We start from the raw sequence: 20,976 nt of genomic DNA on the forward strand, positions 1-20,976 counted from the left end.
TACCTGTGTCAGAGTGTGTGCACTGGGGTACCTGTGTCAGTGTGTGTGTGCACTGGGTACCTGTGTCAGTGTGTGTGTGCACTGGGGTACCTGTGTCCGTGTGTGTGCACTGGGGTGCCTGTGTCCGTGTGTGTGCACAGGGTGCCTGTGTCAGAGTGTGTGCACTGGGGTACCTATGTCAGTGTGTGTACACGGGGTGCCTGTGTCAGTGTGTGTGCACAGGGTGCCTGTGTCCGTGTGTGTGCACAGGGTGCCTGTGTCAGTGTGTGCTCACTGGGGTGCCTGTGTCAGTGTGTGCACTGACTGTGATCAGAGGGCCATTTTGATGAGAATTTTATGATGGAGACATTGTACATGTGAGTGATCAGGAGCACAGGAAAAATCCTCTCTCCATCCAGATCCCTTTTTACTATGAGCCCCCAAAACACTCTAGAACAATTGCCTATCTCTCCCCCCCCTCGTTAAAAACAGTTTAAAAGTAGAGACCTACCAACAGAACACCAGCAGCCCCTTCCCCAGTGCTCCCAAGGAGCCGGAGAGTACTCACGTTCTGCGATCTGCAGCACCGGGTAGCCCAGGTAAAAGCTGAACTCCACGACCGTCAGGTTCCTGAGCAGATCGCTCACCTCCGACCCGTTCAGGAAGCCTTGCATGCCTTTAACAGCAAAGATAATGTTCACCGGGCCCCTCCGAGGAGTCACCCGCGAAGAACCGATGGTGACATTCACAATCTGGAAGAGGGAGGTCAGAAAGCATAGCTAGAATAAGCCATGGGGCTGGGAGCCTGACTGTGAGAAGATCTGCCACGAGTTCTCTGATCAATGCTCTTCACAGCGGTAAAGTGAAAAGATGTTTATTTTTTAATGACGGTCTCTCACTATACTGTCCTTGCCTCAGAGTGGTGGGATTACAGGTGTGTGCCTCCAAGCCTTGACCAAAAAGGAGGTAAAATTCTAAAAGAAGAGGCACTGGGAGCTGGCTTTCTAAGCTTGTTTCTTTCTTTCTTTCTTTCTTTCTTTCTTTCTTTCTTTCTTTCTTTTTATTTTGGTGAGACTTTAAACACTCTGTTTACTGGAAATGTCTTCTACGTTAAGTGATGAACTGAATGCATGCATTCAATCCCCTCCCCCGCCTCCAGCTCCAAATCCCCCCAAAACAACAGTAAGTCGAACGAAGGGCGATAAATCCACAACAGCACTGGAAGAAAACCAGAGGTTCTATCAAATCTCTACAAGATGAAGAAAGGACAGGATGGTGCTGAAATAAACCAGAAGCAAGAGAAGCAAGAGCCTAAACACACACAGGCAAAGGCTAAAACGGTCTTGTTCTAACCCCAGGGGGCTGGGGAGGCCCACGGGAGAAAGCTGAAGACCTAAGACCAGACAGAGCAGGAATCAGTCCAGTCAGTTAAGAGGAAGCAAGCCAAGAGTGAACTGAAGTGAACTCGTCTTGCCGAATACACACCCAGGCCAAGGCGGGCAGCATCAGTGCCATCTCCCCGAAGAGCCCAAAGAACTGCCCTCTGAGAAAAGTGAGCCCCTCCCAGAGGAGACCAAAGGCCTCTCATGAGTTAAGACCTCCCCACAAGGAGGGCAGGAACAGATAACTCCAAGTACACCAGAGAACACAAGACCCAAAGAGGAATAAAAAGGGAGAGACATGGAAAACACTCAGCAGGGCCCCGTCCCCAAAGGAGGGCCTCCTGAGCCTGTCTGCCTCTTACTCTCTGACCACAAGCTGTACAGTGCTGTAGGCAGAACCCACATTCTGGTATATTCTGATATAGTTCCCCAGCTCCCAGAGCTCAGCTGAACTCTCCCATCAGGAGACAGGGCTGACATAGAGGTGGCCTCCTCAAGGGGACAGCCAGGCCAACAGCCATAACTAACCACATTCTCCCTCCCTCACCACCAACCAATCTCCTACTAACCAATGGCCCCCGAGACACAGAAAAGCAGATAGGCATATAGGACAATATTGCAGAGAAAACAGATATATAGGAAGGACATAGAATAAAACCTTTTAGAAATCCTCCTTAATGTCCTCAGATACGCAGAAGGCAACTTGCTAACATCTCGGCGAAGGACGAAATGAAAAAGGAACAAAGAACAATGAAGGGAAATGACTGGTCAGTGTGAATGGACACAGCTGAAGCAAAATTAGTGACTCAGAGGACAGACGCTCCAAAATCTGACAGAACAAAAGTTCCTCACCACACGAAGGAAAACAGAGACACAAAAAGTGAATTCAGGAGTGCTAAATCTGGAGTATTCAAATACATTTCAGGAAGGGAACAGAGAAGGGGGGGGCATACCATAAAACATTAGCAGTTTGATTAGAATATACATGAAGCCAGTCTGGTGACCAGAAGAATCCTCTATGTTTAGACCAGTTGTTCTCAACTTGTGGGTCACGGCCCCTTTGGGAGTAAACTACCATTGTTCACAGGGGTCACATATCAGATACTTACATTACAATTCATAACAGTAGCAAAGTGACCATTCTGAAGTAGCAATGAAATAATTTCATGGTTGGGGGTCACCACACATGAGGAACTGAATTAAAGGGGCACAGCATTAGGGAAGTTGAGAGCCACTTGTTTAGACGGAGATGTGACATCCCTAAAGAGCCCCATTAACAGAGGTGGAGCATCTCAGGCAGGAAAGCTGAAATGCCCCAAAGTTCAAAACTTTCAGAGCACTGTCACTAATGTACAAAAAAAAAAAATTTCAATTCCTATTTTCAGTTTAGAGAAACCAGCTGTGCAAAATATTCCAAATAAACGCAAAAGCCCCATCATATGAGCGAATCCAGCACCAAGCCTTTCAGATCTAGGATCCACAAACCGCTGGGAAAGGGAAGTGTACTCACGCATGACCTCGCTGACCAGACAGCTAAGACCATCCCTATGTGGAAACATTACTGAATTTCTTGCAAACAACCAGCTCTTCAGCTCACCCTATCTGCCGCTCTGAAATCTCTATGGTAAGGTCAATGCTGTAGACTTACCAAAGGTCAGCCCTGGCTCACAGGAGCTGGGTTCCCACCACCAGAGGGCATACTGCCCCCCGCCCCCCCGCCCCCCCCCCCCCCGTAGCTCTCTTTGCCCTGAAACTTGCACCAGGCTGGCCTTGAACTCACAGAGATCCCCCTGCCTCTGCCTCCGAGAGCTGGGATGAGGGCATGTGGCACCCAGAATGGAGGATGCACTTTGAACGAAAGGCCTTGGAGGACAGGGCCCTCTGCCCTGCGGTCAGCGGCGCTCTCACCTGCACTGTGAGGTTATACGCCCCCTGGTGCTTCCTCACTTCAAAGAGAGCTGTCATCAGGCCCTTCTCGACGCTCTGGGTGAAGTTGCAGAAGCCAGTATCCACACTCGGAGGCACAAACTGCAGTACTGCAAAGAAAGACAGCGATCAAAGTCCCATGAACAAGGCGCCGCTTCGAGAGGAGACAGCACTAAACTGACCAAGGCCCCACTGTCTGAGATCTAGCACCACTGTGTACGGCTTCCTTTGTTTTTTTAAGATTTACTTACTTAAAATATTAGGATTGAACACACACGACTATCTTAATAAAATGCAGAAGGCTGTACTGAACAGACACTTGGGTATCCTGGCTCTAGGGATCCACAGGCATAGGAAAAGCTGTGTAACTGGAAGGCCAGTTAGGGATTTCTGGCCTGGAATGAAAACCCTGGGAAGGCCAACAACTCTCTCCACAAATCCTGGTTGCAGTTACCCCCATCACCCAAACAGATGGTCAGAATTCTCATTTCTTTACTGACAAAAACATGGCCCTGACTATTTGAAAATGAAAGTCTTAGTTTCTAAAGTGGAAATCAATGCCAAGAAAATTTTGCTTTCAACAAATTCCCTCAGAGTCAACTTTAATGGAAAAGATAATTATCAATAAGGTAAGATTTTAACATGGTACTGATAGATGGCTGTGAGCTACCATTGCTGGGAGCTGAATCCCAGTCCTCTGCAGGGGCAGCAAGCTCTTAACTGCAGAGCCATCTCTCTAGGCCCCAGTATTTTTCCTTAAGATCGCCTTGTAAAACATCCTTTTTGTTCTTAGTTAATAGAGTAATTACGGTGAGTGACAGGAGTCTGTTTCTTTCTTCTGCATGTTTATGGTTAAACTTTAACATTTCAACACACACACAACGATGTCTCTGTTGCTCAGAAATTCATTATTTGTGTTGGGAATGTTCAAAATCGTCCCTCTGGCTATTTTGAAATATACAGCTGGCGGCTGGAGAGATGGCTCAGGAGTTAGGAGCATCAGTTGCTCTTCCAGAGAACCCAGTTGTAATTCCCAGAATGCACACAGCAGCTTACAAACATCTAACTCCAGTTCTGGGGAATCCAATGCCCCCTTCTGGCCTCTGAGGGCACTGCATACACATGGTGCAGAGACTCATGCACATACTTAAAATGAAGGTTATTTAAGATTAAGGATACAGCTAATGGTTGTGGAGCACATTTCCGCTACGACGTCACAGACACAAGGTCACTCCTGCCCAGCTGCATGCAAGGGAGGGGGTGTTAGCATCTCACACTCTATCCTTCCTCCCCATCCTGTCTGGAAATCACTTGCACACCGGCTTCCAGATCCACTTCCACAAGGTAAAACAAAATGTGTGGTATGGGGCTTTTTGTTTCTGACAGAATGATATTCCATTACGTAATATGCCACATTTCTTCATCTACTCATCTGTCAATGAACACATGGGTTGATTGCCTATCTTCCTTTCTGTAAATACAGGAGCAAAAAGACACAGTGGAGCTCTTTCTCCAATATACTACCTTCAGTGTGTGTGTGTGTGTGTGTGTGTTAATGGGCCATACAGTAAACTTCTAGCTTTTTATAATGTCTGTATAATCAACATTACATGATGGGGTGAAAGTAAGACAATCTAAGCTATAAAGCAAGACCTTGTCTTCAAAAACAAAACAAAACAAAAAAGTGAACACTGGAGAGATAGCCCAGCAGTCAACAAAAAGTCTTATTGCTCTTGCAGAGGACCTGGGTTCAGGCCTCAGAACCCACAGCAGGTGGCTCACAACATCCTTAACTCCAGATCCAGGGGATCTGATGCCCTCTGGCCACTGCGGTGCACACAAACTCATTGCAAACATACACACACAATAAAACAAACAAATACATAAACAAACAAATCAGGGCCAGTCAGATGGCTCAATGGGTAAAAGCACTTTCCATCAACCCTGATGACCTGAGTTCGATCTCAGGAAACCACATGGTAACAGAATCTACTCCCACAAATGGTCCTCTAATCTCCACGTGCATGTGAGCACACATACTTAATAAACAAATGCGTGCACACACACGGGCGTGCACACACACAAACAAAGCCTAGCATATGTGAACTCACCTTTCTCTGTGACCTCATCAGCACAGGCTAATACTGTCTTTTGGTTAAGTTGTTCTCTGGTAAGAGCATAGATTTCAGTTTTGTTTTGTTTTGTTCCAAGACAGGGTTTCTCTATATAAGCACCCTGGCTGCCCTGGAACTCAACCTGCCTCTGCCTCCCGAGTGCTGGGATTAAAAGCATGTGCCACCACTGCCTGGTTCATAGTTTGGATGTTCATTTCCCTGATTAGTAGTGCTAGGCTTTTTTTTCCCCTATTTTATTGGCCATTTGCATATCCTGCTTTGAAAAATGTTTATTCTGGCCATTTCCCATGGAGTGCAGGAGGGGTACATCATTATACACATGCACATGGATGCCAGAGGCCAACGTCCGGTGTCCTTCCCAACTGCTCTACACCTTATTCTTGAGTGCAGGAGGGGTACATCATCTATACACATGCACATGGATGCCACAGGCCAACGTCCGGTGTCCTTCCCAACTGCTCTACACCTTATTCTTGAGTGCAGGAGGGGTACATCATCTATACACATACACATGGATGCCAGAGGCCAACGTCAGGCGTCCTTCCCAACTGCTCTACACCTTATTCTTGAGACTTGGTCTCCCACTGAATCTGGACCTGGCTGATTTAACCAGACTGGCTGGTTAGCGAGCCCCACGGATGCTCCTTTACCAGTCTTCCAGGTGTTGGCGTCACAGGGCTTTCTACGCAGCTTCCCCATTATGAGGGTCAAACTCGGGTCTTCATGTCTTCATGCCTGCACGGCAAGCTCTTTACAACTAACGCCATCTGCTCAACCTGCCAGCTTTAAATTAGATTACTTAAGGGGTTTGCTGCTCGGTGGTTTGATTTCCCTGCGGATTCTGGAAATGGATACCTTGTATTCTCTCCATTCTGCAGGCTGTCTCTTCATTCTGGTCACCGTTCCTGCGCTGTACAGAAGACTTACTAATGTGAACCTATTTGTCAGTTTTTGCTTTGGGTACCTATATTTTTGTGGTCATATCCTCTCCCCCCCAAAATATCCTGAAAACATTTCTTCAGCGTCTCCTATCAGTTTTACAGTTTAAGATCTTACATTTTGGTCTCAATTTTAAGGACTTTTTTTTTTTAGTACGGGGGGGATCTAGTTTTTTTCTCCTCCATAAAGACATCCAGTTTCTCAGTATGGTTTCCTAAAGACGCTATACTTCCTCCAATATGTTCTTGTTGTTTCTGTCAAAAATCTGTCTGTTTCCGCACTTTCTGTTTTGTTGGTCTCCATGTCTGCTCTTCGGCAACACCATGACAGTTTGGTTATTATCACTTTGTAACATAGTTTGAGATCTCTTACTATGACTCCAGCGTTCCTTCGGGGGTTTTGTTTTGTTTTGTTTTGGTTTCCATTCAAATTGCAGAAGTCCTCCCACTTCTACCCATGAGGAATGCCACCAGCCCTCCCCCCATACCCATGAGGCCTGTCCTTAGCCCTCCCTCCCCCTTATACCTGTGAGGAATGTCATTAGTACTCTAAGAGGAACTGCAACGAATCTACAGATCACTTGGTAGTATAGACATTTTTCTTTTACATTTTCTTCTTTTACTTCTTTTCCAGGTAATCCATCAATATCTTTTTCCTTACGATCTACTGTTAGAAGTTACTGTGTTCCCTTAAAGGTATCACACTGTCTTGTTCTTTCTTCCACCTTGTGTCTCTATATTAATATTTGCATGCCTGCTGGATTCATTGCCTCTATCATTTTAAAAATATGCCTTATTTTTAATATGTGCAAATAGTGTGCAGGTGTCTGTGGAGGCCGGAAGAGGGCATTAGATACCTCGGAGCTGGAGCACAGTAGACATGAGCCACACATTTGCTGGGAACCAAATTCAGATTCTCTGTAAGAGCAGTGAACACTCGCAACTGCGAGCCATCTCTCCAGCACGACCTCTGTCACCTTTATGGGATGGCTTTTCCTGGGTCCTACAGTGCCAGCTGGAAACATGCTGCTCTGCTCCCAGGCAGTGTCTGCCAAACTCCTGCACCTACAGTCAACATAGGCTGCGCCTCCGAGTGTCCTAATGACCTCGGCTGCAGCACTAACTGTAGGGTGCACGTCAGTTTCCACACCCCACTGGGTCGAGGTGGGTGTGCCCCAACATTCCCGATAATAAGGCAAGGTGACTCTCAAGGTCTGAGGGAGGCAGGAAGCTCTGGTGGGATGAGGGTTACAAATTGAATTTACTTTGAGGGAGTCTCTGGGGGCGAAGCTGCTTGAGGTGGGCTACAAGGTGTTTCCCAGGGTCACAAAGCAGGATTCTGCTCTGCAGAGACTCGGTGGGCCAAGTTCCTGAGATGGGGCTCCTCAACTGCTTATTCAGGATGATGCTAACTGGTTGATTCCTGGAGCCAAGGATGAATTATATTACTTCTAAGTTTCACCTCAGAGAAATATAAAAAGCCAACATTTGGTCAGGCGGTGGTGGCACACACCTTTAATCCTAGCACTTGGAAGGCAGAGGCAGGTGGAACTCAGTGAGTTCAAGGTTAGTCTGGTCTACCAAGTAAGTTCCACAACAGCCAGGACTGTTAGACAGAGAAACCCTGTCTCCAAAACCAAAAAACAAACAAACAAAAAACCAAAATAACAAAATCCAGCTTTTTTTTTTAACCACATGAATACATGCGGTGTGAAAGTGAATGGCAAGCCTTTGGGCTCAGTGACTCAGGAGGCTAAGACAGAAAAATCACTGGGGACCAGGAGTTCAAGTCTAGTTAAAAATCTACACATTAGAAGATGTAACTTATAAACAATTCAAATATATAATATTTATTACAGATGGATTACTAAGTACATGGAGAAAGAATACAACGACATTTGGTATCACATGAAAACATTTTTTGTGTGTTTAGCTTTTGAGACAGGGTTTCTCTGTAACCACCCTGGCTGTCCTGGAACTCACTTTGTAGACCAGACTGGCCTCCAACTCACAGAGATCCGTCTGCCTCTGACTTCTAAGTTCTCGGATTAAAGGCGTGTGCTACCACCACCCAACTCCTTAAAACATTCTTGCATCTTCAAAAAAGTTTTACCAATTTTGCTTGAAAACTGGTAAAGAAAAAAAAATCTTGATTATTTTTTAAGCTTATTAATAAACGTGTGTGAACTTCATGCTGTGTATTCTGCTTTCATACATGACTGAAAGTGCCCATAGTAAAAGGTTAAATATGGCAATAAGCGATTACTGTTAACTTTAGGGGTGATGATATGGACAGATGTGCATCTGGGTTGAATAGTCCTCTTGTAGAGGTACAGGCTGAAACACATGAGTGAAATTTTATGGTCTTTTAAGATTTACTATAAAATAATGTAAGGAGAAGTGAATGGGAGCGAAGGTAATAAAAGTTTGACTAAGAATTGAAAATTGTTATGATTGGGGAGATGGTTCAGTCAATAAGGCGCCATGCCTCACAAACATGAGGATTTGAGATCCATCCCCAGAACCCACATGAAAAAAAGCCAGCCACGGTGATGCTTGTTATCACAGCGCCAGGGTGGCTGAGCCCAACAGATCCCCAGCTGGACAGCACTGTGCACTAGCTCCTAAGTCATACTCTGGTTCCTCGTGCCTATGCACACACACACACGTACACACTCATGCACACACTCACGCACACACCTTTAGACACGTGTACTCGCTTACACACGCGCACACACGAAAACAAAAAGGAACTAAAAGTTCCGTATAATGGCACATGTGAATTCATTAAACCGTTTTCCGTACCTTTGTATATGTTTGGTTTTTTTCATAAACACAAAGCTGTTGTCGGCCTAGGTGCAATAGCCCATGAATGACGTCATAGCTACTCAGAAGACCACATCAGAGATTTGCTTAAAGCCAGAAGCACGAGTCCAATAAATTAACGGATATTCTTAAAACAATACCCAATTTAAAAATTATTTAAGATTTTGTTGTATGTGCATGGGTGATTTGCCCTCATGTGTCTATGTACTACATGTGTGTCCCTTCCTCAGTTTTCACATTTATTGCATGTGTGTGCGCATGCACGGGCGTACACGCAAGTAGAGATGAAAGTACAACCTACAGGAGTCGGCTCCCTCCTTCCGACCATGTGGGTTCCAGAGACCACATTCAGGTCTTCCTTCATCCGCTGAGCCATCTCACTGGGACAGAACCCCCAATTTTAAGTAGATATATAATTAAAATAAATTCTACACACAAACCCAAGCATCTATATTCAGTTGTCTCACCTGTTTGAACTTGGAACCTGGGCTCTGGCACGAGGAAAGACGGCTTCACAGACAGGATTAAAGGAGTTTGGTCACGCACAAGTTTGCTATTGATGAGGACGTTAATGACTGATATTGCCGTGTAAATAAAAGGACCAGATGTTACCAGAAAAGTGAAGTCTGTGAACAGTTCATAGACCTAGAGAAATAGAAGAGTTTAAAAAGACAGTTCAAGCGTAAAGAAAACTGTTGGAGAGAAAAAATAATAAGTAAAACAATATATATGTATATCAGTATCAGCAACTTAACTGGGAGGATAAACACTTCGAAGATAGGCGAGATTTTATTTTGCACATTCCTTTTACCTTTGCCCAACTCTCACGAAAACGGCACAGAAGTACAGGAGCAGCAAGAGAGGGCACACAGCCAGTAACATGAGTTACTGTGAGTTGTGGAAAAACCAGGACTTCGGTTATGTTTATGCCACACAGTTGTTTCCTAGAGCCTCGCTGTTTAAAACAACACAGTGACGGCCACTTGAGCGACTCTGAAGTCTATGGCGGCCACAGTAAAAGTAGAGGGATGGGGGAAGCTAATTTCAAATACATTTCACTTAATGTGGGAAACAACATTCTGGGGTGTGGTCCATACCAGAGTTAGTGAGACGGTCTGCACCCTCTATCTGCTGCAGGTCTGAGCTCCCGCAAACAGTCCACACCCACCGTGCATCTTATTAGTTCAGCCGGGCCCATTTCACAAGCTCCATGGCCAGCATGGCTCATGGTCATGGCTCTGCTTAGCCAGGGGGAGGATTAGTAGACCACAGCTTTCTGTAAGGCTCACATGGGTGGATGCAATGCAAAGTGTGGAAATCCATCTCAGTCTGTGAATGCACAGAAAGACACAAATGGACTCACTCTGAAACCTAACCTAAGCCCACTCATTTCATTAAAGTAACAGGGACAGCAAGACTGGTAAGGTCGCCCCAAACTATGCTGCCTCTGGTCTGAGATCGGAGAAGCTGAGGAAACTGTGTGCCCGGAGAGGAGTGAGAGAGAGAATTCAAAGACAGAGCCCACGGCACTTACCCACACCCTACGAGACCCCACAAGCATGTCAGACCTGACTCCCAGGCTCGGGGCTCACCTTCAGTTCCACCGCACGGTTGAAGTGAATCCTCAACACTTCTTTGATTGATGTAATGATATACTCCTGCACAGCTCGCCTGGCCAGCACTAGAAACGAGAGTCAACCAGCAGATGCATTTTAGTGCTACTAGGAAGCATGAAGCTGTCACTTCAGGAAGCCACAGCTGAGGCGAAGCACGCTAGCGGCTTGTTTTGAAACATAAGGCCCAGACTAGGACAGAGTAGAAATGTCTACGTGAAGTATTATAGGAAACAGAAAAACCGGGCACAGCGTCGGCCTGACACGCTGAGAAGGTTGGTGGGCAGGACGGGAGAGCAGCAACTGTGGCCCACTCGGGACAGGAGCTTCCACTTCCCACTTTCTTCTCAACAAGTAGTAGAATTCCTCCAGCTATGCACCCAGCGGCAAAGGCTGAGGCTTTAAAAGCTCTCAGAAGTAAGATTTTTAAAATCATTAGTAGCTAACAACTGGCGATGCCGTCCTCCACAGGAGGAGGACGGCCGCACCGAGTGTTCCAAGAAGCTGCTGGGGAGTGCTAACCACTACTGATGGGAGCGAATTTCTTGATAATGTCCACCTAGTAACATTTTATATGGGAAATAAAGTAGTTTTCATTCCAAAGTCTATTTCTTTCTATTCGTTTTTCACACAAAAGTCCAATTTGAAAATCTGAACCAGGGCTGCAGAGCTGACTCTGTGGTTTGGAGTGCACACTCGAGGAGGACCCTGGCTGATCCCCAGCACCTACATCAGGCAGCTCACCATCTCCAAGGCTGCAGTTTAAATCCATCTCCTGGCCTCCACAGATACCTGCAAACACACACATCTCTAAAAATAATAAATATAAATCTGTGACAGCAAGTATGCCTGTCTGCCAGTAAACCTTCCCTTCTATCCCATAATGCTTTTCCTTCCCCCTCCATTCTATATGCAGAATTATATCTAGTGTTGTTATTCTTATTTTGATTTTATTCATGTACATGTGTGTCTGTGGATTGCATACAGGCGCAGGTGATTGTGGAGAATGGTAGGAGCTGGTCAGATCCCCTGGAGTTAGAATTACAGGCAGTTGTGGGGCATCCGTCATGGGTGCTGGGGCTCAAACTCTGGTCCTCTGCAAGAGCAGCACACTCTTTTAACCAACGAGCCATCTCTCTAGTGATTATCCTATCTTAGATTATTAAAACTTGAGACAGAACCAGCCCTCATTCGTTCATTATAAAAACAAACGCTTAGGCTCTGTGGTTGTTTCTCTAGTAACTCAGTGGCTCGTGGTGAGAAGGCGGGGAGCGTCACCTGCTCAGTTCTTTAGTTCCCAAACCATTACAACAAATCCACGGCCCCTGTCTGCCTGCCTGCCTTGGCTGATCCCACCAACAGCCAGCTGGCATGGCCTGCCGGGCTCTGAGTGGCCAAGACTATACCATGAATGACACACTGGAAAACGAAATGAGTAGGAAGGGAATGAGGGAGGGGGAGGGAAGCAGGAGGAGCCAAACTCAGGGAGAGGGAGGTCTAATAGAAAACCACAGGCAGAACTACTCAAGAGAGACAGGAGGTACAAGCTACAAGTAGCCCCGTGTAGCTAAGGGAACCACACAGGATAGCTACGTGCTACTCAAGGGCCCCACTGCCCGCCACACATTACCACCTTCTCTGGTTAAACTGAGGAAGTCAGGACACCGCCACCTTGGACATGGGGACCTGAGTCTGGGAAACAGGAACCATCCAGAAACACGAATCATACACATTGTTTCCCGGTTCTCTACGGTTTCTCCAAGGCCAAGAGAAGAGAGGTGTAGAGACTGTCAAAGATGTCTGGCTCCCCTCAGTGGAGGTCGGCTTCCCAGCATCTCCCTCCGAGCCATCAACACCCTTCATGTGATTCTGCAATACTATTATGGAGCTCCACAAACAAAACAAAACAAAACACTTTGTCTAGACTCTCTCCCTAGCAGACAGCTGCTACCAATAAGAGAAAAGCCGATATTAAAAATTAAACAAGAATGTGTTTTGCTTCGTGACATTTATGCAGATGCTGGGCATTGAGTTCCAAGGCCAAAGATACTACCAGAAGTTCCACAGCCCACTTAAATCTTTATTGTTCGTACGGTAGTTACTAATACTCAATGCTGTGCAGCTATTTCCTAGCTGTTACGTATTTTATACGTCTAAATCCTTACAGTAACCTAAGGAGCCCACGGTCCTTGATGACACTCAGGAAAGCAGATCAAGAGACGAAGGGACTGGATGGCCAGCAGGAGGCCGGCCGAGGAAGAGGACGGCTACCCGCAGGTCATGTGAGACCGACACCTACTCTCACAACACGATGGCGTCTCATAAACACTGCACACAAACACCTTAGAGAGGTCCCCTACCTCAGAGAGGTGACTGGAAGCAGGGCCTTACCAGTTGTGATCAAATAGGCATCGGGAACTGTAATATCACACACATATGGCGGCTTGGCTGTGGCCAGTGCTGGTGTACCAACTGTGGCTTCGAGCGTGGAGGTGGTCACAGGACCGAGGGAGGGCTGGGGAAGGGGTGCACTGTTCCCCGGAGGGTTCTGACTCATAGGCTCGCTGTTCAGAGCAGAGTCCACGGTATCACCAGGGGCAGTGCTGGTGGGGGGCATGCTTGGTTCCGGGGAGGTACTTGGTTCTGGGGAGGTATTGGGTGGTAAATCTGTGGGTGTCGATGATGAGCCCATGACTGGCTTTGTGGGCAGAGGTGAAGGGTTGACTTCAGGAGCAAGTGATGGGGTGGCTGACGGGTATACGTTAGAGGCTGAGTCTGGGCTGGCCGGAATGGCACTGGAGGATATGGGTGAGACAGATGTGTGATGGTCTGTCCCGCCCACACTGCCGTCAGAAGGCGTCAGCGTCGAGAATGGAGATGACTCGGTTAAAATGGGTGTCAAATGGGAACCAGCTGGCAGTGATGAGAGGTGAGTCCCAGCAGTTGAGATGCTAAGGGGGGTCTCGGAGCTGGCGGGCACCAGTGTGCTGACTGAGGATTCATGGGGAATGAGTGAAAATTCAGAGACAGAGGTAGCTTCAGAGAAAGCAGAGGGGAGATGAGCGTCGGACTGGACCAGGGAAACTCTCCACGCTTCGGCGAACTTGAGAGAATCAGAGGGGGAGCTTGAAAGCGGGGGCATTTCGGAGTGCCTAGGAAAGAGAGTGACTGTCTTCACGAGGAGGTCTGAACTGGACCAAGGTTGAGATGGCTCTAGACTCGTGGGGTTAGAAACAAAAAGCTGAGGGGACTGTAAACTGATAAAGCTGGACAATGAAAATGTCTCAGCTGTGGTGGGGAAAGGCTGAGAAAGGAAGGTTGATGGATCGCTTGACGTCAAGGATGGAAAAGCAAGAACATCTGACCGTGAAGGGGCCGGAGTGCTGAAGCCCAGGACTGGAGTTGAGTAAAAGCTGGATGTGGAATCCAAAAGACTTCCAGACTCGAGTTCCAAAAAGCTGGTCGGTTCGAGGTCAGCAGAAACTTTAGACTCTACTGAGGAGACGGAACTGGAGGAGGTGAGAAGGCTTAGGTGTCCAGCTGGGAGGGATGGCGTGGTTTGAGCTGCTGTCAAAGAGAAAGGTGAGTCAAAAGGGACGCTGGGGATGACTGAGGACGACAGATGGGTCACGCCGGATGGCATCGCTAGCTCGCTGGTGACGGAGAGGCCAAAAGTGGAATCAAGTGAGCTTGGTGTGGAGAGGAGGCCGTGGGAAGAGTACACCTGGGTGGTGGCGATACCGCTCATGTCTACCTCGGGTGACATATCCACGCTGACTTTCCAGAACCCCACAGACCTGGAAGAGAGGGAGACGACAGGTCTGGAAGGGAAAAGAGTATCAAACACTTGAATATCTTCAAGTTCAGAGAGGTCTGTGCCCATGCTGCTCGATGGAGAGAGACGGCTTACTTCCACCGAGGCCATAGACAGAGTCTCAAGCCCGTCCCCTGACCCCATGTCCTTCTCCGTAAGGCTCCTGGCCAGAGCCTGCTGAGGTGATGAGACAGCACAGGACACACACCAGGTATGTGGTCTCAAGGATGCCTCAGGGTTGAGGACATGGGGATGGTCAGTAAAGCTGGGGACCGCGGAGCTGCGCAGTGGTTCTGGGGTTTCCCCAGCCCTGCTAGAGAGGAAGGGGTTATCCGAAATGCCGGCTGACTGGGTAGCAAAAGACACAGATGACAGCGGGGTTGAAAACAACGCAGAGGGTGGGCTGATAAAAACAGGGTCTGTAGCTGACATGGTTGCACTGGGGAGTGTTCTTAGAGAGATGGCTTCTTCTAGATGTTTACTCCAAGCAGTGGTCCCATTAGGGTATCTGTCTGTGCTTGTGGCCAGGACACCCAGGAGAGGCTGTGACGCCTCCCACAGGGGAACAGATGGCTGCTGAGTCACGCCACCGCCGACCGGCTGAGACACTGAAATCCAGGAGCTGAAAAGGAGGTCTTCTGCGCCCTCGGTTATGGAAGCTACAATCTCTGGCAAAGCCTTGCTCGATAACTGGCTGTGAACTTCCGTAGGATGAAGCACCAAACTCCTACTAGGAGTTGGAACGATGCCCTCAGATGTGAGAAAAGCTGACCAGGAAGAGCTGAAATCACTGGCGGACTCAACGTGCGCAGTTGCCTGTTGCGCTGTGTTCTGACATGCGGACAGCATTTCATCCTGCAAAGAAATCCTGGGTAGCGATGGAGTCATCCCAGGCTCTGGCATTTCCCGGGGTGGCTCCAGCGGGCTTGGTGTGACAGACTGCGTTGGGGAAAGCACCCGTGAAGAGGTCCAGGGATCATCTGGCAGAAAGTTATCCATCTCATCATCATCAACCGCCACCTCGTTACTCAGCACGGATCCATAATGTGCCCCGAAGACATTGTGCTCTGTTGTACTTTGAGTCTGATGTCTGTGATTTAAAAAGGCTGTATCAAAAGTGGGAGCAGATGCAGAGGGTAGGGCAAAGGCAGGGATGCTTGGCTGGGACCCTGGAGTCTCTGGTAAGGCCACTTGTGCAGCTCTGGGCATGATGCTTGTCTCCGGCAGGAGCTCCTCGGGACTTAAAGAAGGGTTGTGCTGTTCCAGGGAGAGCTCATCTAGCAAGAGAAGCAAAGTTGAGTTAGCGGCCATTCAAAGAGTCAGAGTATGAACACCTCACTTCGGTTGTAAAGAACCACTCATCCAGAAAATACCCATTCACTAGGGCTGGAGAGGTGGCTTGGTGGTTAAGAGCACTGGCTGCTCTTGCATTCAGTTTCCAGCACATGTGGCAACTGATAACCTGTAGCTCCAGTTCCTGGAGATCCAGCACCCTCTTCTCGTCTCTGCAGATACCAGACACGTAAAATAATGCAAAGAAAAATTCATACACATAAAAATACATATAAAAATATCCACTCGTTATTAATAGCCACAATTTGTAGAAATTCTAGTTGGAAGCTAGACAGTGCCAAAAGCGGCACTGCGGTAATCTACACAAAGAGTCACGCACCGGAGCACTTCCTTAAGTCTGCATGTGTGGACACACACCCACGCACCGGAGCACTTCCTTAAGTCTGCATGTGTGGACACACACCCACGCACCGGAGCACTTCCTTAAGTCTGCATGTGTGGACACACACCCACGCACCGGAGCACTTCCTTAAGTCTGCATGTGTGGACACACACCCACGCACCTGAGCACTTCCTTCACTTAAGTCTGCATGTGTGGACACACACCCACGCACCTGAGCACTTCCTTAAGTCTGCATGTGTGGACACACACCCACGCACCGGAGCACTTCCTTAAGTCTGCATGTGTGGACACACATCCACGCATCTTACTTCATACAATCATACGCACAAAGCCATCTGCCCCAAACGTGTGTGAAATGGTGCAGATAATCTTTAATCCATTCTATTTTACGAGTGGCATCTTAGTGAGGGGGGAATGTGGATACACACGTCCAGGCGAGAGAGCGTGCAAACATGAGAGTACATCAGGGTGGTGTAGCCCAAGATCAGAGATTGCCTGCCAATCATCGGGAGCCGGGAGTAGATTCTTATTCACAGCCTTCAGGGACAATCAACTGTGCCATCTGACAAGCTGACCTTGGATTTCCACACTCCAGAAAGGAGATAGCAAATTTCTATCCTTTACGCCCCAAAGGAAACTGTCGACCGCAACTCGGACTCTTTGTATCAATCATGTAAAACATGTCCCCAGGTTTAGAACCTACATCATTTCTACTGTCCTAGTAAACTGTTTAGGAGTCCTAATTGAAGACAGGCCAGGTCTTCACTGTCTGTCCGACAGCAACATCCATTTTCCTCGGGCTAGGCACGGGGATCACACGCATGTCGCCATGGTCACTAGGGCGCCTGTGGCAAGGGGATCACTTGAACTAATCAATTTGAAAGCAGCCTAGCAACATAGTGAGATCATCTTTTGTTTGTTTGTTTGTTTGTTTTCGAGACAGGATTTCTCTGCGAAACAGTCCTAGCTGTCCTGTAACTAGCTCTTGTAGATCAGGCTGGCTCCAAACTCAGAGATCCACCCGCCTCTGCCTCCTGAGTGCTGGGATTAAAGGTGTGTGCCACCTACTGCCCAGCATGAGACCGTTTCTTAAATGGAAAACACAAAAAATGTGGTCAGAAAAGCACACTGTTACACCACATAGCAAACACTTCCCTCAGCTACAGATCAAATAAATGTGAGCACAAAAATAAAAATTATGAAACACACAGGGAAATAGAGTGCCATTAAAAGGCCGAGAGGGAAGCCAGGCATGGGAGCCCACACCTTCAACACCAGTGGTCAGGAGGCAGAGCCAGGATAGACCTCTGTGTTCAAGGACAGCCTGCTCTATGTAGTAACTTCCAGGACACCCAGACCTACATAGAAAGATCCTGCCTCAAAAATCAGACAAACAAATAAAAAAGACTGAGAAAACACCCAAAGACAAGGAACATCACAAGCAGAGCCAGAAAAAACCAGATGATTGGCAGTAAAAGATCAGACAGCCACTTCGCAGGAGCCAGACTACAATGGAACAGAACCTTCAAAGTCATACCGGGAGAAAATATCTGGTGCTTTAGATCTGCATAACCATTAAATCTCTGTATCAAAAAGACACACAAGGGGATGGAGGGAACGTGCAGGGGCCGATATGACAACCTGAGTTCCATTCCCAGCATCCATGTGAAAAGCCAGGTACGGCGGCACACACTTGCAATGCCTACTCTGGAGAGCAGAGGCGAGAGGATCCCTGGATCCCACTGGCAAACAGACTAACTTGTTAAGTTTCGGGCTAGTGAGTGACCCCGTGTCAGAAAGTGAGGTTGGGCCAGCGAGACAGCTCAGCAGATAAAGGTGCTTGCCTTGAAAGCCTGGTGCCCTGAATTTGATCCCTAGGACCCACATAGATGTGGGAGGGAAGATTCGACCCCACATAGATGTGCTCTGACTCCCCCACGTGTGCTGTAAAACACGCATGCACACATGTGTCATAAACACACGCTAATAACAACAATCATCTATTTCTGACTCCCACACGAGTGCTGTAAAACAGAGATGCACACGTGTCATAAACACACGCTAATAATAACAACCATCTATTTCTTAAGTAAATCTCTCTCTTTTTGTGGGGGGAGTAGATGGCTTCTGAGGGACAGCACCTGAGGCCATCCTCTGGCCTCCACAGACACACATGCACACATACAAGAAAATACATAAAGAGTAACAAGGGGTGGTTGTGCCAATTAAAGAACCTAGGTAAAGAGCCCCAGAACAAGTATATCCTTCAGGAAGGAACATTATTATCCCTGGCAAACAAGGGGTGGCGGTGCACGTTCACAATAACACAGCCAGTACAAATGGAGGAGTTGGAGGAAGACTTTTTAAAAAGCATACATTTAAAAGATTATAAAATTCTGTCTGTGTTCACACACATTTGAAAGCTTGCCTAAGAATAAAGAATGTATATGTCTGTTTTAAACTCTGCTATGAGGGCAGGAGAGATGGCTCTGAGGTTAGGAGAGCTGGCTGCTCTTCCAGAGGACCTGGGTTTGTCCCCAGCACCCACACGGCGGCTCCCAACCATCTGTAACTCCAGTTCCAGCGAATCTGAATCCTCTTCTGACCTCCGAAGATTCCTGCACACACGTGGTATAAAGACATACAAACCAGACACGGACACATAATAGTATTTTTTAAAATAATAACAATACTCTGCTATAATGTGTTTAAAATTTAAGAGCCAAACAGAGGACAAGATCCCTTCTAAAATGAGTCAGAAACACACCTTTGTGTGAACCAGAAGGATGCAAGAGTTAAAATACAAACAGCCTTGTTCGGTGGCTGGTTTATGACCCCAAAGATCTTCCGTAAATTAAGATTAAAGAGCAGGGATGAGGAAAGGCAAAATGGTCAAAAAGATTAAAAATAAACCTCAAAGTCCCCAACTGAAAAAAGAGCAGGCACAAAAAAAACCTCTGCACTGAGGACTGGAAGGTGCCAACCCAGGAGGTCTATTCTCTCTGCCAAGCCCTGGGGGAGAGTCACCGGCTCCGATGAGGCGGCAGCTGCAAAGCCATGGGGAATTACCTCTAGTTAATTCAGGAAGAGGTTAGAAATCCCAGGTGAGCCTCTCTCTCCACATAAGAGGCATCAGGGACTCTCATTTCAAGCCCTAGAGATCAGTTTTCAGGCTGTAAAGCTTTAGATCCCCCAAAAGTGAAAGGGTTTTTCTCTCTGATGACAGAGAAAGGGAAGGGGGCTGGGGAGAGGTGCTGCTTCTCAGGCAGTGCCCTGGGCGTGCAAGCAACGTGAGCGTGCAAATGACGCAGGGGTCCTGTGGAAAGAGCAACCGCCGCCAGCAACTGGGCAGTACCTGCTTCTCTCCCCACTGACCAGGTCTGAGAGCTCACCCCCAGGGGCCAGTGTGGAGGCACTTTCTCCACACGTCATCTTCACTGGGTGCCCACTTGGCCGTGCTGGCTTTTCCAGGCCAGAAACTGCCATATGCCCTCTCCTCCACGCCAAGTCTGTTCACAATGATTAAAAATTAGTGACAGAGACACCCAACTGTCTGCCTGAGGTTCACACAGACAAAACAATGTGGCATTCTGAGATACGTTTTGAAGTCATTTTATGTTATTTCAAAGTCTTTTCTAACTGTAGCAGAACATCGAGGAATCATGGACTCTTCGTGCCAACTGGATCCCTTTAAGAACTCAGCCAGTCCCCACCTGTCACAATGAGGCTTACGGGGTTTATGTTACTGTGCTGAAAACACCCCCACCTACAGGTGTACGTGTTTGGCGGGCTAGAAAGGCAGTTTTGTAGTCTTCACACCTCACCATGTTTTACCAGTCCATTTTACCAAAACAGTTGATAAGAAAAGCTGAAAACATGTCGGACTGTGTTGTTGTGTTAAAACTGAGCCGAAAGTACAGGACAGATCTGGCTACTAGGAAGGCGCCTGTCTTAGACTGAGTCCCACTGCTGAACTATGGACACCTCCAGGCCACAGGCCTGAGTGCTGACAAAAAAAGACATACTCTCTGAGTTGGCCTGGGTACCACAGGGTCACCCATCTCTAAAGAGCTTTAATCCAAAGGGAACTATTATTCTTGCTGCTTTGCTAAACCGTGTAGTTTTCAAAACACGATGACTCATCTCAACTCGCTGAGGATATTCAATCTACAAAACAAAACAAGCCCCCATTGATGCCTAAGACTTAAAACACAAAAGCAGTCAGATCAACTGTTGAGCAACTTGGCAAATCTTCACCGTTTTTCTCTTAGTTCTCAGGATGTCCTGAGGAAGGTTTCCAGGGCCACCCCCCACCTTTCATCTTTTCCTTCATTTACAAAACAGCACCTTCCTTGTCTTTCCCATTGCCAGTGTGAACCAGCACCCTCTGCCCAGAGTATACAGTGTGTACCAACACCCTCCGCCCAGGGTACTCAATGTGTACCGGCACCCTCCACCTGGGGTACCCAGTGTGTACCGGCACACTCCGCCCAGGGTACCTAGTGTGTACCAACACCCTCCACCTGGGGTACCCAGTGTGTACCAACACCCTCCACCTGGGGTACCCAGTGTGTACCAGCACCCTCCGCCCAGGGTACCCAGTGTGTACCAACACCCTCCACCTGGGGTACCCAGTGTGTACCAACACCCTCCGCCCAGGGTACCCA

The 20,976-nt window shown here is 47.7% G+C and overlaps 1 protein-coding gene across 4 annotated transcripts in view; it reads right to left on the bottom strand.

The window, feature by feature from the left end:
- Positions 1 to 20,976, bottom strand: part of Kiaa1549 (KIAA1549 ortholog) — a 124,312-nt gene that overhangs the window by 56,501 nt on the left and 46,835 nt on the right. For all 4 annotated transcript variants that reach the window (XM_075953396.1, XM_075953393.1, XM_075953395.1 and 1 more), the window contains exons 2-6: positions 13,191 to 15,890; positions 10,779 to 10,867; positions 9,654 to 9,831; positions 3,270 to 3,397; positions 548 to 731 (exon numbers count right to left, since the gene is read on the bottom strand). In XM_075953396.1, the coding sequence (XP_075809511.1) occupies positions 548 to 731; positions 3,270 to 3,397; positions 9,654 to 9,831; positions 10,779 to 10,867; positions 13,191 to 15,890 (3,279 nt within the window). The remainder of the gene's footprint in view (positions 1 to 547; positions 732 to 3,269; positions 3,398 to 9,653; positions 9,832 to 10,778; positions 10,868 to 13,190; positions 15,891 to 20,976) is intronic.

The sequence above is a fragment of the Microtus pennsylvanicus genome, chromosome 19 (genome assembly GCF_037038515.1).
Source record: "Microtus pennsylvanicus isolate mMicPen1 chromosome 19, mMicPen1.hap1, whole genome shotgun sequence".
NCBI lineage: Eukaryota > Metazoa > Chordata > Mammalia > Rodentia > Cricetidae > Microtus > Microtus pennsylvanicus.